Below are 19625 nucleotides of genomic sequence, written 5' to 3'. Positions count from 1 at the left end.
CGCGATATTTCACTATTATGCAAACCGGTTATCTATTCCTTAACTAAATATAGTTCGGAATAGGCATAAGTAGTAGACGTAACTTGGTCAATCACTATCAGAATACAAATATTAGATTATTATTATTATGAGCCCATACTGTCCCACTGCTGGGCAAAGGCCTCCCTCTTATTCTTCCACGTGTCCCTATCCTCGGAAGTCTCCCACCAGTCTCTGTCGAAGGCATCAAGTTCATCCCGCCATCTCCGACGAGGTCTACCGTGACGCCTTACAACCTGTGGGACCCAACAGGTGGCTGTTTTGGCCCACAGGTCATCCGGCATACGGCAGACGTGCCCTGCCCAGTCCCATTTGAGCTTAGCGGCAGTTTCAGCTACATCAGTTATTCCAGTTTTGGAGCGTAGTATTGTATTTTTAATGCGATCGGATATCGGATGCGGGAATATTAGATAGTCTATCTAAATAGTGGGACGAATACGGCCGACAAAATTTAATGTCTCGGAGCCTGTATTATCATGTACGTATAACAGTTATAAACCTATATTGCTTATATTTATATACACACTCACATGTACATATGGCTGATGAGGTCCGCTTATGTGGTAGGACACCGTCGTTCCGGTGATGATCAATACTATTAATAAAGCCAGAAGTTTGTACGCGAATAATCTGAAAAAGACGACAGGTTGCGAGTTCAATATTAAAGATAAAGTTTTATCCACGATATAAACCAATCAAAGATTTGACTAAGAAATACCTGCTGCGTTTTGACAGTTCAGTATAAATCTCGCACCTGCTCTTTAAATCAATCTATATCTTCAAGTTCATTCAGAGGTTTATTATTGCAAGTTACAGTAAACATAAAACAGTGGCGGACGTGGTGGTTATGATGTGTTTTTCATTGCATTTACCTTTGGAGGCCAGCGGAGGTGAGCGCAAACAGCTCTTTGAAGAAGTATTCTAGTGTGGTGATAGGACGTCGCCATAGCACTAAATTGCTATCTGAATCCATGTTCTCTTTGCTCCTTATTCTGTAAATCCAATAAAGGTTTCTATAAGGCAATGTATACGTAAGTACGGTCGAGGAAATTGATTCTTTAGCAATTTGCGGTTCAAGTAATTTTTGTTGTACATACTTATGCTAAGAGTTGTCCAATGTAAAGTGAACCGTAAACTGCTAAAGAATCAATTTCCTCGACTGTACATTGCTATGACAGCAACATCAATCTATTCTTTTAATTTGTTATTTATCACATTTTCATTCCTTGATCGCCGTGGAGGCCTAGATTTCGACTTAATTTACTGATAGGCTCACAAATGCGATTTTCAGTTCGAGCTATACAACTATAATCGAGTAAAGTCATGGTAACTATAGTAAGTGATATGATTTCATTAGAGGATAGATTGTCGACGCGCATCGTAGGTACTATACATAGTTGATCCCCTAGCATGGACTAGCGTAGTCGAGTGCGACTCCATATGAGTAACTTTAAGTATGAAGTTGGGCGACAACAAGTCTTGCTAGGGAGTCTGATCTCTTTAGGGAGCGATTTTTACAATTTTCAATCGTGTGTACGCACCTAATTTCTTTAGGATGGGGGTTGTGCAGCCCGTTGCGCGCGCGCTGCTCCGTGTCGACCTGCGCCGCCGCCAGCTTGTAATACCCGAGACGGGCTAGCTGCAAAACAAATCACAGTTCATTTCTTAGGCCTATTGGTGTGCTTCACTCCTTGCTGGACAAATGCCAGCGAAATTAATGAGGTTTAGTAACTGTTCATAGAAAAACTTGAGCTTATTAGTTAGGTTCATTCCTAATCATGGACAAATATTACCGAAGTTAGACATCTAGCAATTTTCCAGAACGAATATTTTCAAAAGGACCATAGTACGGATTTGTTAGCTGTGTAGTAGGTAAAAATAAATATTTTTGTAAACAAAACAAATGCCTAAACTCTGCCTGTAAGTAAAGAGTAGGTATAATGCAATGTCAAGAATGTCAAGATACATTAAAATTAGGAGAATACCGAACTTACTAAAATACTTCAATGTATGTTGTTTATTATGTAGTCTGGTTTGTGGCTTACATAATTATTTCGCCAACAATAAAAAGGAAACAGTACGGGAAACGGTTCAAATTATCAATTTGATTGACTCAATTCATAATTATGAAATAATATAATAACCGATTTTTTTTGTGTAATAATAAAAAATGATAGATAGGTAGTTACTTCTATTACATTTTAGACCTAAATAATCAGTAGAAAAAACTTAGGAATTTAAACAACTTAATGAAAGAATCAAAGAGATACAAAACAAAACTTACTACTCAATGTAAACAATAAAAGTGCACATGCAAGAGTCAGACAATTTAGTGCAAAATCCACACATCACAAACATATTTAGGAGTAGCTCTAGCAATTAATTCATCCATTAGATTACAATTTCAATGTCCTATCAAGTACAGTGATAAAAGTATTCATAAAGTAACGACCAAAACAAAACATTGGTGTCATAACAAACATTATGAGTGTTCATATTCATATAAACAAAAACTTAATATTAAACCTACTCTGATCGTGAGTAAAATTTCGTCACTAACTACAAAGGGGTCCATTTAATCAATTGCTAATAATCAGTAATTGTAATAATTTTTTAAGGGTTAAAATAATCCCAGTACTTAAATGATTACCATAAACTCCCTTTAGTGTTAACTAATGGGTTTTTTTTTTTCAGTAGCAAAAAAACAGTTGTTACTGGAAACAACTTGGCTTTGACAACTGATAAATATAAATAGGTAAATCGTTTAGCTATGCATCAAATCAATGCTTTGGTTTCATGGATACTAAATATCATAATGCCATTGTCTTTATATGTCCTACATTTCAAGACAACTTAGTCTCAAAATGCATAAATGACAAATTGTTTCCTTCACCAAATGCCGAATTTTCGATGGGATTTCTTTTTTAAATATTTTCAGTTGAATTATGTCTTAAGTGCACTTGTATAAGCTTTATCGTATTATTATTTATTGTTAACAATCTGCTGGAATTAAGGAGTTTTTAGAAAATAGTGTACCCAATGAGCGTGAATTGTAAAGTTGTTCAGAAAAGTTAGTCACTGTTTTGTAACGATAAAAAATCGACCAAAATAATAATTTGATTTTGGTGATCATTTCATAAACTATAAGCGATATTCCAATGTAAAAAAGGCAAAAAGTTGATTCCCATAAAGATTTCATGCTTAATTATCGTTACAAAACGACAGCGATTAACTTTTATTAACAACTTACGCTAATTGGGTACACTATTTTCTGAAAACTCCCTCAAAGACGATAAAATTGCATAAAATAGTACTAATTTAGATATTATGACACCACATCGATTTGAAATTTAGGCATTTTGGGAATGTGGTATTAAAAAAAAAGGAATAGGCATTCTGAGATTCAATATTTTGACACTTTTTGAGACCTAGGAATACCTATTACATACTTTACTCAAAATATTAATAAATGGGCAAAATAAAATAAAGGTACTTCATCGTGGGATTACACCTTACTGTTCTATACCATTATATTTACTAAAGGCAAGCGTTTATAGGCACAAGTAAGCAAATTATAGTCAATTTTGGTTATCTATAGGGTATGAGGTCCTTCATATTATCTTCTTCTGGATTTAATGGTGAGAAAATAAATTGTAAGTACGCAAAATAAATATAAAACTATACAACAATATTACGTATTAATTGATCTGCAATAGTTTAGGTACTTCCATAACTCAGAAAATAAACATGAAACTCGCAAGGTTGTCATAAAATTTCATCTCATGGCGCACGCTCACGCACACACAACTGAATGGAAAAACTTACACAAACAAATGCGAAATGAACGTGGCACTTTAACTTTGAAACTTGATTATTTTATATGATGGTAAACAATTATTTTTATGGCGAGTTACTATTTTAAAATTAGGCGCGAGGTTCAGACGTTCGCAGACAACGAGTGACATCACGAAACTAAAAATTTCACTTTCGAAAACTACTTTCGCGCTCAATACTTTTCACTCTCGTTTGGGGCCGAGGAACCTTTATTATTCTAGTTTGGACTCTATACCATTAGTGATGGAGTTCAAATTGTATTTTTAAATATTCAAATGCATTTTAAATGTTACATAAATGTTACGTGCGGCGTGGAAGTGATTATAAACGCATCACGGTTGTACGTGAATGGGCCATTCTAAAAATAGTAACGCGATGGATAGTACGAAAAATTCATGGAACTTTATGAATATAAAGGATCAAGAGCTGGCGATTCGTAGTAAAAATAACATAAAATTTACCATAAAACGTGGATACTTCCGTGGCTTTTTTTAAAACGGCCGTAATACGATAGAAGAAAGAAAATTGAACTTTAAAAGCAATATCGATACCATAGGTTATCGTGTGCTTAAATGAGATTTCATTGCAATATCTTATCGCATGTATCGATCATATTATACATGTAAGTATAATTAATTTTTATTACAGTTCAATATACACATTAGAACGGAGTTTCTATCTAATTAAGTAATTAATTATCAGGGGATTGGTTATAAATGTTGTTATATTATCGATTCGTATAAGAACTGCTAGCGTGATTTGTGATAACTATTCAAATAAAGGGTTTTTCGATAATATGTTACAAATGTTTCTGCATTGCATTGATATTGCGAATTCTTTGTGTACGCGCGAAATCGGTTTGTCATACATAAGTCAAAGTTTTGTCTTCGGCCTGATTTACCTTTTGGGTCTTTGTGTATGTGTATATGCGATCCTACGTATGTCTATCTGATCTGTCAATTCTATGGTCATAAGTCATACATATTTATAAGATGAAGGGGTGGGGCTTAAAATACACACCCTCGCAACTATCAGTTTACTCTTTCTAATTCTGGATTTATAGAACCCGTCTAAGGCTTACAACGCACTGCAATTAATTTCTTGCAGTTTCAGAACCGCAAAAATTGTAACGTACGGCATGCTTCATAAGTTCTTCACAGTCTGAGGTCTAACTCCTTTTATTATGCTAGATCGCCTAGATGCAATAAAGTGGCAAGAGAAAGGCATGATGCAGCTGTAGCAAATTACTGGCGAGCGTCATTAGAATTCCGCCGGAGACTAGAAACCTAAGCTCTCATTAATAATGCGGCGCAGCGCAGGCGACATGGGGGATTAATTATATATCTGTCACGTTTGATAGGGCGATTATGTTTTGAAATGGGTGCAACACTGATGATGAAAGATCAGTAACCTTTTATACTTTTGTGTCATAGAGATGTATGGAAAAGGCGCCTTTATTAGATCTAGTTTCTAGTTAAACTGAAAATAGATGGTGACATCTAGAAAGAAAGAAAAAAATGACCAAGGCCTCCAGTGCCCAGTGTTGGGTTTTTACAAGCTTTTATTTAACTTGTCCTGTTAGTATGTATCTTCTTCTTCTTCCTCGCGTTGTCCCGGCATTTTGCCACGGCTCAAGGGAGCCTGGGGTCCGCTTAACAACTAATCCCAAGATTTGGCGTAGGCACTAGTTTTTACGAAAGCGACTGCCATCTGACCTTCCAACCCAGAGGGTAAACCAGGCCTTGTTGGGATTAGTCCGGTTTCCTCACGATGTTTTCCTTCACCGAAGAGCGACTGGTAAATATTAAATGATATTTCGTACATAAGTTCCTACAAACTCATTGGTACAGTCAGCATCAATAGTAGCGGATGAAATAACGCGCCAAAAGTATCTGACATCTCAGATAACTTTTCCAAATATAGATAAAATTCATGTTCCAGAGTATATATTTTACAGTCTCACTTGTTTTATATTAAAGACATCAGTTTTTGTTAAGCTGTTATAGAATGGTAGACACTTATGAAGCGTTATTTGATCTGCTACTTTTGATGCTGATTGTACGAGCCGGGGTTTGAACCTGCGACCTAAGTCGCACGCTCTTACCGCTAGGCCACCAGCGCCTGTTAGTATGTATATAAATAAAATATTGGAAGCTAATTTGACCCACTTCCCGACCCCACTTATATTTATTTATTATTTATATTATTTAATATTATGGCTATGGGAACTCTGTGATAAAACAACGCAGATTAATTATATTTGGGGTTGATAGAATTGTCTCGATGAGTATTAGCTTCCTGTGGAATGAAAAGTACAATCAGCGATTAAAGCCTGTATCAAAAATGAAATGTTTGCCAAAAATTCATATTTATATTAAATTACATATTCTTTCTACTTAAAAGAACACTGGTCATTTTTTAAATTAATTATATTGTTTCCTACTTATATTTGTGTGTGGATGTCTGTGTCTCGCTCCTACGAATTTTGTCACAACCTTGATTCATCGTAAACTAATGATATCAATTTTAATATTGCATCCATTTGAGCAGTCATGACTGAAATACGTCACTAACTTCATTTCCATTACCCTGATGATGACTGATTTGATTAATGCAAAGTTTTTTCTAGCTTATAGATATGATAATTTTGTTTTAGGAACTTAAATCTATCTAGAAGAGATCGCTTTTACAGATATATTACGATCGACTGTTATTAGCCTCTATATATATAATTAATTGTTTATTTATACTGTTTTCTCTTTTATACACATACCCATGCAATTATTAAAGTAAGTATTTGTATGATTAGTAATCATTCAAGTTAATCATAGTAATGGATGTTGACGGTCGATCGATAAACCTAACTTAGCGTCTAACCTTTGTGCTAAATATGTTCCATGCTTTAATTAGAAAACAAGCACACTGACACAAATATTAAGAATAATTAAAGTAATGATAGCACATGTAGTAACATTATACTAATTATTTGACACCGTGGCTTCTATCCAACTCAGCCACCCGCATAAATCCAGTCACTATGTCAATTGTTAGTTAAATTTACAAACATACACTTCTCACACATGCTACATTAAACCCTAGCACTTCATATACAAGATTCATTTTCCAACATATATTAGATTTAAAAATTAAAATGTACGAAGTAGAATACGAGTAAGACAGTGTTAATTTGAACTTTACGACATGAAAAATAAAGTAAGAAATGATTTGTCATTGATGATCTTTTGTTTTATAAGAGCAGTATAATAAATTGGAGCGTTTGGATTTATTTAGAGTCTTAGAGCCTTGACATTACAGTCGATATTTATATAGCAGGCGCTTGAATTTACGGAAATAAATGAAGTGGCGTGATCATCGCGTGCGCGCAGGTCCACTGACCTGGATCGATTGATAGACGACTAGACTAGACGTTAGGCGTTTCCTATCAAATGCTAATTATGAATTTATATTATGACTACGAAATACATAATCTCTGTAAACAGTGTTCCATCTCTTTTTTAGACAGTGCGCAGAAGTCTCTATATACGCGATAAATTGTAATCTATTGAAACGTAGTCTTAATCTTGTCTGTCGAGTTAGTTCACAGTCATGTTTGATGGAAATAATCAATTTGGCGGCAGCAATCGTCTCCGAACCCCGATATTCAGCTCTACAGTTCAATCATTATCACATCACATCAACCAAAAACCGCCCCGTGCGGAAGAAATAGGCATTTCACAACGTCTGACTGTGAGCTGCCTTCATATAATGTTTCCTTACGTTGTTATGCATCCGATCAGACCAACTTACAAATAACAAAAACATGGTATGGTATGGCCAATATTTTATATAGAACTAAAGGATTACGAACCTAAAGATGATCTTCTGTTCTGCAGGAAAACGAGAAGATTTTAGGAGAATAGTGTGGGAATGCCGCCGGGACAGTAACCTGCAGCTCCAACACCAGGTTATTGGGATGAATGAACACATCGAGCGAGCGACAGCCCGCCTGCTTCCGACCGGGCGTCCCTGCACTACATCTACATGGCCAATATATATAAGTATAGGTATGCAAAGTTTCAGCGCAATGGAAGTGGGACAATAAGAAAATATATCGAATAAGTCAAGTTGGTAAAAACAGCGGTGTTTTCTGCTATTTGAATAGTTATTATGATAACAATAGATAAGGAGAGATGTATATCTTATTCATACCGTGGATCTTGTATCCATTAAAGTTTAACGAGTCATTCATAATTAGATACATTTTAGGAGATTTACAACTGCTTAGCCAAGTCGATGCTTGCATCCTTCATTATAATTTTAAATAGTGGAAACCAGTACAATTGAGTGCAAGTTTCTAATTTTATTTCAAATATTCGTCTGCGAAGGACTATGATGAATGATTGGCAATAACGACGTGTCCTTCCTCGGGTGCGGGCCTCTAAACCATCGTCATGTCATAGGTACCAAATTTCATGTAAATCTGTTTATCGCTGTAAGCTTGAAGAGGTAACCGACGGAGAGAGTTACAGTTGCTTTCGCATTTATTTAAAGTAAGGATGTACTCTCAGACCAGACCAGACGCATAGAAACGGAACGGAACACGTGCCATAAAATGGTCAGTTTTCACACTCTACACAGAAGTAATAATTCTATGTTCACATTATGGTTTGCAAAAGATCTCGAATTTAATAAGTATTTTACGATGAGATGTCGCTTAGAACAGCGGTTCAATCAGACTGACAAGTACTCCTCGTATCTTTTGACGTATCAATTAGGGAACAGTTCCTACATAATCTAATCTAAGCCGCCTAAAGTATTTATTGCTAACTACTATGTGCTAAGTTGTAGCACTGTAAGTAAATGAGAATGTTCTACAGACAATGGATGCAATCAATCTGTAAGATATTAAAAATACTCACAAAGAAAATTTAAATTTAGCAAGATCAACAAACTAAAATCAGCAGAATCGCACTACGTGCCAAAATAATTGTATGATTTGCAAAAGTTTCGAATTAATAAAAACTATATATGACTTTTCACTTTTAGGCAAAGAGCACAAGAGCAGTCAGAAGCGAAAGTAGCTAAGCGGACGATGTGTTCAAAATGATCTCGACGCAGCTTAATTGTTAAGAGAATGAGAGCCTGTCTTTCAAAACACCTCACCTGCTTATGCTTCTGACGGTACAGACTTGTTGGTTTTCCATACCTTGTTGACACCTTTTTTAATGGTAAGTATAGGAGGCAATCGAGCAGACGAATCGCCTTATGGTAAGCAATTACAGTCGCCCATGGACACGTGCAACACCAGAGGGGTTGCTAGTGCGTTGCCGGCATTTTAGATGGGAATACGCTCTTTTCTTGATGGACGTATCAGTCCGGAAATACCACGGGTGACAGTTCATTCCACAGTTAGGAACCTCCAATTACTTTTTGGTAATAAACTTTGCTATGGTTGACCGAGCGAGCTTTAGCGAAGGTTTCAGTTTCAGTTTGGCCAAACAGTCTACAGCTCACAGAGCCACTAGTGATAAATCGATGTCATTTCGATATGGGGCGCAAGTGACTTTTCGTGTTGACAAGGCGAGAAAATTAACATAATTTTTTACCTCTAGGGCTCAAACGAGTCTAAGTAACCGTAATAAGCCAAATGCCCGGCGTGCCAAGAACGTCATGCTGACAGCTGTGGCTGTACCAGATACAAAACTAATTCTTGTTAAAGGTACACCCGGCATCAAATATATTGTGACGGTCAAAGTGGCCAAATATATATGAACACATCCTTATTTCTATATTATATATATTTTGGCCGACCACTATGGCCGTCATTTATTTATTTATATAAACTTTATTGCACAATATAACAAATAAAGTACAAATGGCGAACTTAATGCCTAAAGGCATTCTCTACCAGTCAACCATCAGGCTAAACAGAAACAGTCATTGTCTATTTAATGCTGACTGCATGTAATCCGATAATATATATCAAAAAAATTCGGAAGGAACCGATAAGTAGGTACATCTGGTACATATTTACAGACATTGGGAAAGTTTTAACGATTAAAGCTATTAGTTATGTACCTATGTATTCAGTATTATATTTGCTTTTTATACTACCCGTTAATAAAATGCGCTGTAACTAGCCGGTATCGTAGCATGCGTAACTGACTAGAGTACTAGACGGTAACGTAGCATGTGGTCTACCCGTTAATAAAATGCGCTGTAACTAGCCGGTATCGTAGCATGCGTAACTGACTAGAGTACTAGATGGTAACGTAGCATGTGGTAGTAGTTCTTGTATTTTCCTTATACATAAGGCCACGAGATTAACAATCTGTTAATAACATCTAGTTCAATGTAATTAAGAACTATAAGTATTTTGTTTATTATATATTGTAAATAGCCTCCATCCGCTACTTTTAACTAGTTGTATAAACTCTTAATAATTAAACCCGTATATACCTCGTCTACCAAATTTAAAGACTACCTATGGTGTTAAAAATTTCTATATCATGCTTTCAATAGTTTAGGCTGTCATCTGTCAGTATTTAAGTCATACAGAAGATGTCTGATAATCATAATATTATTATTTACTGATTTTTACAAGCTTTTATTTACTTTCACCTGACCGTTGTCTGTTTGTAATCAAATCTTGCATGTTGAATTTGATCCACTTCCCGGTTTCCGATTGAGCTGAAAATTTGCATACATATGTAAGTCGGGTGACAATGCAATATTATGGTACCATCGAGCTGATCTGATGATGGAGACAAGAGGTGACATAGGAACTCTGTGATAAAACAACGCAACCTAATTGTGTTTGGGGTTTTTAGAATATGCTCGATGAGTATTAGTTGCCTGTGGAAAGCAAAGTACAGTCAGCGATAAAAGCTTGTACCAAAAATGAAATTTTTGCCAAAAACTTATTTTGAAACCAGGGACCGGACCCGCTTACCCTAACCCGTTCAAAAACCCGGGTTATTGTAAAGCTGTGTTCCAAAAACCGCTTCATTTCGGTAAGCTTTTGATTGGCTTACCGGTTAAGAAACTAATCCTTTTATTTGAATTAATTCAGGTTAGCGCTTACCGATATTAAAAACCCGGGAAAGGGTTACCGCTTCAAGCGCTGATTAAATACGAACAAGCTGTTTTAACTTTTACGTGAACTGCATATGGTCTATTAACGTAGCGCCCGACGCGAAACACGGCGGTTCCATTCCCTACTTGCACGTGCGAGTGCGCGGCGCGGCGCGGCGGCAGTCGGTATTTGTCAAAGGCTTTGTAATTTGCCGACCTAATATTGCTAATTCAAACAAAAGTGTACGTTAAGTCAAGTAGCGCACAACGTAGATTTCAAAACACATGCTAAAGTTTAAGGCAAATTACCTAATATGGTAAGGCGTTGCATTGATTTTGGTATATTTTTGTTTAGTACCTATTACTCCTATTATAGTCACTTTCTTTATCGTTAGCTGTCTGTGCACATCTCCTGTATCAGTGGAACTCATCAATGGCTTCTAATAATTTTATCGAGTTCGGGCTCATTTTAAAGGTCTTGACGAGTTCTTTACGATACACATGGTGGAGAGGGTCTGATGGTGGAATCGGAAGGTGTCGATGGAACTCATCGATAACTACTAATAATGCTATCGAGTTAGGGCTCATTTTAAAGGTCTTGACGAGTTCTTTACGATACACATGGGGGAGAGGGTCTGATGGTGGAATCGGAAGGTGTCGATGGAACTCATCGATAACTACTAATAATGCTATCGAGTTAGGGCTCATTTTAAAGGTCTTGACGAGTTCTTTACGATACACATGGGGGAGAGGGTCTGATGGTGGAATCGGAAGGTGTAGATGGAACTCATCGATAACTACTAGTAATGCTATCGAGTTTGGGCTCATTTTAAATATCTTGACGAGTTCTTTACGATACACATGGTGGCGAGGGTCTGATGGTGGAATCGGAAGGTGTCAGTGGAACTCATCGATAACTACTAGTAATGCTATCGAGTTTGGGCTCATTTTAAAGGTATTGACGAGTTCTTTACGATACACATGGTGGCGAGGGTCTGATGGTGGAATCGGAAGGTGTCGATGGAACTCATCGATAACTACTAATAATGCTATCGAGTAAGGGCTCATTTTAAAGGTCTTGACGAGTTCTTTACGATACACATGGGGGAGAGGGTCTGATGGTGGAATCGGAAGGTGTCGATGGAACTCATCGATAACTACTAATAATGCTATCGAGTTAGGGCTCATTTTAAAGGTCTTGACGAGTTCTTTACGATACACATGGGGGAGAGGGTCTGATGGTGGAATCGGAAGGTGTAGATGGAACTCATCGATAACTACTAGTAATGCTATCGAGTTTGGGCTCATTTTAAATATCTTGACGAGTTCTTTACGATACACATGGTGGCGAGGGTCTGATGGTGGAATCGGAAGGTGTCAGTGGAACTCATCGATAACTACTAGTAATGCTATCGAGTTTGGGCTCATTTTAAAGGTCTTGACGAGTTCTTTACGATACACATGGTGGCGAGGGTCTGATGGTGGAATCGGAAGGTGTCGATGGAACTCATCGATAACTACTAATAATGCTATCGAGTTAGGGCTCATTTTAAAGGTCTTGACGAGTTCTTTACGATACACATGGGGGAGAGGGTCTGATGGTGGAATCGGAAGGTGTCGATGGAACTCATCGATAACTACTAATAATGCTATCGAGTTAGGGCTCATTTTAAAGGTCTTGACGAGTTCTTTACGATACACATGGGGGAGAGGGTCTGATGGTGGAATCGGAAGGTGTAGATGGAACTCATCGATAACTACTAGTAATGCTATCGAGTTTGGGCTCATTTTAAATATCTTGACGAGTTCTTTACGATACACATGGTGGCGAGGGTCTGATGGTGGAATCGGAAGGTGTCAGTGGAACTCATCGATAACTACTAGTAATGCTATCGAGTTTGGGCTCATTTTAAAGGTCTTGACGAGCTCTTTACGATACACATGGTGGCGAGGGTCTGATGGTGGAATCGGAAGGTGTTGATGGAACTCATCGATAACTACTAGTAATGCTATCGAGTTTGGGCTCATTTTAAATATCTTGACGAGTTCTTTACGATACACATGGTAGCGAGGGTCTGATGGTGGAATCGGAAGGTGTTGATGGAACTCATCGATAACTACAAGTAATGCTATCGAGTTTGGGCTCATTTTAAAGGTCTTAACGAGTTCTTTACGATACACATGGTGGCGAGGGTCTGATGGTGAAATCGGAAGGTGTTGATGGAACTCATCGATAACTACTAGTAATGCTATTGAGTTTGGGCTCATTTAAAATGTCTTGAAGAGTTCTTTACGATACACATGGTGACGAAGGTCTGATAGTGAAATCGGAAGTTGTCAATGGAACTCATCGATGACTTCCCATAATGCTATCGAGTTTAAGCTCATTTTAAATGTCATGACGAGTTCTTTACGATACACATGGTTGATATCTATCAGACAGTAAATCAGTACTACAAGCGCTATGCAGCGACAAACTTAATTCAGAGCTCATACTCGAATGTCATCGAAGCCTCACGGAAGTGAGCAAAGAAGGCAACAAAGTAACAATTCAATGGATAAAGGGGCATAGTGGATCAAGAGGAAACGATGCAGCGGACGAACTGGCCAGGAAAGGCTCAGAAACGCCGGCATATGGACCCGAGCCCATCATACCCCTACCAATATCCTATATACACAACCAGCTAGACCTACATCACAGACAACTGCACAATAAATACTGGAATGAAATGGACACATGCAGGCAGACTAAGGATTTTCTACCGGAACTGAACCACAAACTCACCAAAATACTACTTAAAACACCTCGACACCAACTACGTAAAATAGTAGGATTAATTACAGGACATAACACACTTAACAAACACCTACACAATATGGGTAAAACGGACAGCCCCATGTGCAGAGCGTGCATGGAAGAAGAAGAAACAACAAAACATATTCTCCTAGACTGCAAACAGGTAGAAGTATACAGGAACAAATACCTAGGGACTCCGTGCACACTAGGAGAGGCAATTAGCAACCTGAAAACTTTGCTAGGCTTCGTGGAGGAGCTGGGGTGGTTAGAGTAGCGCTACCTCGTTTCACGCAAAATAGGCACAATGGTTGTCGATTTGCGGAAAATGCCCAGAAGCACTAACTAACTAACTACACATGGTTGAGGATCATCATTTTTGAAAACCACATTCCCTACAACCTATAAAACGACATCCATGACAACTTTTATTACAAGTTGCATGGCCGCCATCTTGGATTCCAAAATAGTCATGAATTTCGAAATCCGCACTCCGTAAAACCTATACAACGACTTCCATGACTATTTTTCTGACATATTTCATGGTCGGCATCATGAATTCCAAAATGATCATCTTTTTCGAAATCCGCACTCTCTAAAACCTATAAAACGACATCCATGATGACTTTTATTAAATAGTACGTGGCCGTCATCTTGGAATTCCAAAATAGTCATCATTTTCAAAACCCGCACTCCCTAAAACCTATAAAACGATATACATGACGACTATTATGACAAAAAACAAGGCCACCATCTCGGATTCCAAAATAGTCATGATTTTCGAAATCCGCATTCCCTAAAACCTATAATACGACATCAATAAAGACTTTTATGACAAATGGCATGGCCGCCATCTTGGACTTCGAAATGGTCATCATTTTCGAAATCCGCACTCCCTAAAACGTATAAAACGACATCCATGACGACTTTTATGACAAATTGCATGGCCGCCATCTTGGATTCCAAAATAGTCATGATTTTCGAAATCCGCACTCCCTAAAACCTATAAAACGACATCCATGACGATTTTTATGACGTAGTACATGGTCACCATCTTGGACTCCATCCATGACGACTTTTATGACAAATTGAATGGCCGCCATCTTGGATTCCAAAATAGTCATGATTTTCGAAATCCGCATTCCCTAAAACCTATAAAACGACATCAATAAAGACTTTTATGACAAATTGCATGGCCGCCATCTTGGACTTCGAAATGGTCATCATTTTCGAAATCCGCACTCCCTAAAACGTATAAAACGACATCCATGACGACTTTTATGACAAATTGAATGGCCGCCATCTTGGATTCCAAAATAGTCATGATTTTCGAAATCCGCATTCCCTAAAACCTATAAAACGACATCAATAAAGACTTTTATGACAAATTGCATGGCCGCCATCTTGGACTTCGAAATGGTCATCATTTTCGAAATCCGCACTCCCTAAAACGTATAAAACGACATCCATGACGACTTTTATGACAAATTGCATGGCCGCCATCTTGGATTCCAAAATAGTCATGATTTTCGAAATCCGCACTCCCTAAAACCTATAAAACGACATCCATGACGATTTTTATGACGTAGTACATGGTCACCATCTTGGACTCCATCCATGGCGACTTTTATGACAAATTGCATGGCCGCCATCTTGGATTCCAAAATAGTCATGATTTTCAAAATCTGCACTCCCTAAAACTTATATAACGACATCCATGACGATTTTTATGACATTGTACATGGTCACCATCTTGGACTCCAAAATAGTCATCTTTTTCGGAATCTGCACTCCCTAAAACGTATGAAACGACATCCATGACGACTTTTATGACAAATTGCATGGCTGTCATCTTGGACTCCAAAATAGTCATGATTTTCCAAATCCGCACTCCCTAAAACCTATAAAACGACATCCATGACGATTTTTATGACATAATACATGGTCACCATCTTGGACTCCATCCATGACGACTTTTATGACAAATTGCATGGCCGCCATCTTGGATTCCAAAATAGTCATGATATTCGAAATCTGCACTCCCTAAAACCTATATAACGACATCCATGACGATTTTTATGACATAGTACATGGTCACCATCTTGACAAATTGAATGGCCGCCATCTTGGACTCCAAAATGGTCATCATTTTCGAAATCCGCACTCCCTAAAACGTATAAAACGACATCTGACGACTTTTATGACAAATTGCATGGCCACCATCTTGGATTCCAAAATCGTCATACGAGTAAGTCAACATTAACGAAAAGTACTTTTACGTCGGTAGTTACAATATAACTATCGAATCAATTACGTAATGCCCATCTCTGCCGCGGTGCCGCAGCGGTGGGGGAAAGGCGCGGGAGAGGGGTAAGGCTTACCCTAAACCGAAAGTTTACCGGTTAGTACACGCAAAACACAAACCGAATCAGCTCCTGTAAGCGGTAACCACTTGTTACGATTAGGTTAATCTGAATAATACGGGTTAATCATTATTGTTGGGTAACCGGTTGAACGGGTTACCCAAACGATTAGCTTATCATATGAAGGGGTTACCCATTCGAACGGGTAAGCCAAATGAACGGGTTTTCCGGTCCCTGTTTGAAACTAAGGATATTATGTATTGCTTCAATGAATAATTAAGATAGGTAAAATAAAAATAAAACAATACCATGTATCTACTTCAAAATATGAGTCATGAGTCATAATATGTAAAGTGTATGTATTATAGTAAAGAGAATTTGTAATAGAGGTGTATTGTCAAAGAAAACTTTGTAGACACGTAAATTTACTGCCATCTTTCGAGACATGATTAATACTTTTAGAACGCCATTTGACTTTGATCCTTATTATTTCACTGATATATGTTCAATTTGTTAAATATCAAAAAGTGGCACCATCTTACCGGGCACAACCTAAAGCTTATGGCGCCATCGCTCGAAATGATGTCGCCACACCTTTGGCCTTTGATCTATTAAATGGCGCCACTTTTTGATATTTAACAAATTTGACACATCATTAAAGAAGTACCTGGGCGACCGAGCTTTGCTCGGTTATAACTATTTATTGTAATATGGTGGTGTATAGGTGATAATCTTAACTACATTTTTTTACTAAATTAAACTTGTCTAAAACAATAAAAACTAAAAAAATATATATAAACTTGAACATATAAAAAAAACAAAAGTTAGTCACCGGGCGAGATTCGAACTCGGAACACTCGTTTAGCAGTCCGCGTCTTAACCCGCTGGACCAGACAGACAGTGACCGACACTACGAAATTAGCGACCATATTCTGCGTCGAAAGAAAAACGCATGAAAACTCGAAAACACGCGTTTTCCCAAACATAAGACTAATCTAGATCGATTGTTTACCCCCAAAAACCCCCATGTACCAAATTTCAGCAAAATCGTTAGAGCCGTTTCCGAGATCCCGGAAATATATATATACAAGAATTGCTCGTTTAAAGGTATAAGATAAGGATCAAAGTCAAATGGTGTTCTAAAAGTTTTAATAATGTGTCGAAAGATGGAAGTAAATTTGTGTGGCTACAAAGTTTTCTTTGACAATTCACCTCTATTTCAAATATATATATATACAAGAATTGCTCGTTTAAAGGTATAAGATAAGGATCAAAGTCAAATGGTGTTCTAAAAGTTTTAATAATGTGTCGAAAGATGGAAGTAAATTTGTGTGGCTACAAAGTTTTCTTTGACAATTCACCTCTATTTCAAATTCTCTTTGATTATAGTATGCTATATGTGTAAGACCCGACAGAAGGTGCGTCATAAACCGACCAGACCCTTATCTTAGTTCATTTGAAGAATTGGGACACAAATGTGTTACAACGAAATCTTAGTGTTTGATTTCCCAGGTCGGATTAAAATTTAGCATTAGCCTCTAGTTATGATTTGCTAGCTTATAAAAAATATTAAATTATTGCATAATCAATGAAATATCAGTGCTAAGAAGATATGAAACTCAAGTGAGCCACTCTGAATGCAGTGCAAAAATAACAAAATTTGCAACTACTGCAAACTATATCTATTTAATCTAACTTAAATCTCATGATAACTATAATTATTTTCATGAATTCTTTTTCAATCAATAAAAATAAATATACTACATCTATACAAAAGTGCATTCCAATGGACTCTAACCGTATACTAAAACTGTATTCACACTTAATTAGTTATTGTAAAAATATTAGAAACAAAAATCTCAGTGATTCACAAAATATTTAATCTACAAAAAAACATATGAAGCACAACAGCACGGCCGGCGAATTAAAACATAAATAAGCACAACCACAAATGCAAACAGCTTTATACCAGCTCGTTTTTGTTGCCCGTAGCCCGTTGTCCGCGTTTCCTGCACTCGGCCCGCAGTTGTTCTTTGCTCATTGCAGCCAACACTTCTGGATTCAAGTTCTGGCGAGCTCTTCCATTTTCGGATACGGAATTTGGACGCAAAACGGCCTCGGATAACCTGGCGCTAGTCTGATTACGCGCTCGTCTTGTTGTAACCATTGTAACTTAGTTGGAATCTGTCCGTAATTCCCCAAATATTTTTGTTGTAGTCTGTATGTGTGTATAACTAAGCACAGTTCAGATCTCCATGTTTTTATAAATATATCTTAAAATGTGATGTCCTCTCCGCCTTCCAGGTTAATGTTTGATAGAAATAAATATTTTATGAGATATTGTACATAATATACAGTAATAGATACATTAAACTAAATGGTGAAAAGAATTGATTATCTACACATCACGGGAAGCATGTATGTTGAATACTTGCAATATAATGGTAAAAATATATATGTTAAAGTTACTTCATAAATGATTTAGATTTAATAGTACCTACTAAAATAATATGATGTAAATAATTTTTTATACCGTAATGCATGTCGCAAAACCGTGTAGTTAGATCACTAAAAATAATTCGAAAATGTATTACTATGCAATTCATTTGAGTGATATTGATTTATTAATTTCAATGGTTATTTTGAGACCAAACAAAAATGTTGTATGATGAACAAAAAGGCATTACATAATAAAGGTTAGCATTTTCAAATAATAAAAGCAAAATTCAGCCCCTAAACAAATAAGCTTAATTAAAAAAATTTGGGAACAGTCAGCAGAAAATATTATGCACCGTCTAACCTAACATTACATCTAGATAGACAATCAAAGTACTTACATTAAACACTTTTCGAGGGCCACAACTTTTAAGATGTATATTGGAATATTATTGCACTACTCTTATGTTAATGTGAAGAAAGGAAATTGAAATTTTCAATTTAATTTCACTCTTACCCCTTCAGAAAATGGAATACTGAAGACTGAAGGGAGGGGACTGGGGAAGAAAAACGAATGAAGAATGTTGTCCTTATCAAAAATTAAATTACCGTATTATCTCAACAAGGGACAATAATCAATAAACATGTGTCAGTTCCGTGGTTATAAAAAGCTTCAATTATAGTACTAATTATAAAAATGGTTTATTTTTTTGGTTTTCATGCTTTTTGCATCATATCATTTTATTTTGAGGTAATTTCCTATGTATAAATCTGCAAGAATTTCCCCTGAAACGAGGGTGACAGTTTAAACATGGCACCTGGAATTTAAAACTGACGTGTGATAAAGATTATCATTGCCACGAAAGAAAATTAAAAATGTCTTAGGGCTCCTCTACACGATGGCCCAGCGTAGGCCAGTCTAAGGGACGCAGCAATGCGGTTCTCTCGCACTCGCATCACTCTAACGCATAAGAACTAAATATGTACCATGGTTTGCAAGAAATAAATACTGAATACTGAATACTAAATGCGTCCGTGCTGCATGTGCTGATATTTCACACAATAATCTTAAATATAGTCATTGC

The 19625-nt window shown here is 37.0% G+C and overlaps 1 protein-coding gene across 2 annotated transcripts in view; it reads right to left on the bottom strand.

Annotated features, from left to right (window-relative positions):
• LOC133528938 (vacuole membrane protein 1) overlaps window positions 1-19313 on the bottom strand; it is a 29523-nt gene extending 10210 nt beyond the window's left edge. The window contains exons 1-5 of one of the 2 annotated variants that reach the window (XM_061866450.1): window positions 18942-19313; window positions 18074-18401; window positions 1581-1678; window positions 912-1031; window positions 570-669 (exon numbers count right to left, since the gene is read on the bottom strand). In XM_061866450.1, coding sequence (XP_061722434.1) covers window positions 570-669; window positions 912-1031; window positions 1581-1678; window positions 18074-18271 — 516 coding nt within the window. In that variant the 5' untranslated portion in view covers window positions 18272-18401; window positions 18942-19313. The remainder of the gene's footprint in view (window positions 1-569; window positions 670-911; window positions 1032-1580; window positions 1679-18073; window positions 18402-18941) is intronic. The other variant, XM_061866452.1, reaches the window with a different exon arrangement.
• Window positions 19314-19625: the final 312 nt, after the last annotated feature.

The sequence above is a fragment of the Cydia pomonella genome, chromosome 20 (genome assembly GCF_033807575.1).
Source record: "Cydia pomonella isolate Wapato2018A chromosome 20, ilCydPomo1, whole genome shotgun sequence".
NCBI classification, from domain to species: Eukaryota; Metazoa; Arthropoda; class Insecta; order Lepidoptera; family Tortricidae; genus Cydia; species Cydia pomonella.
Note: the sequence above shows the minus strand (reverse complement) of the source record. Positions and strands in the feature narration are given on the sequence as shown.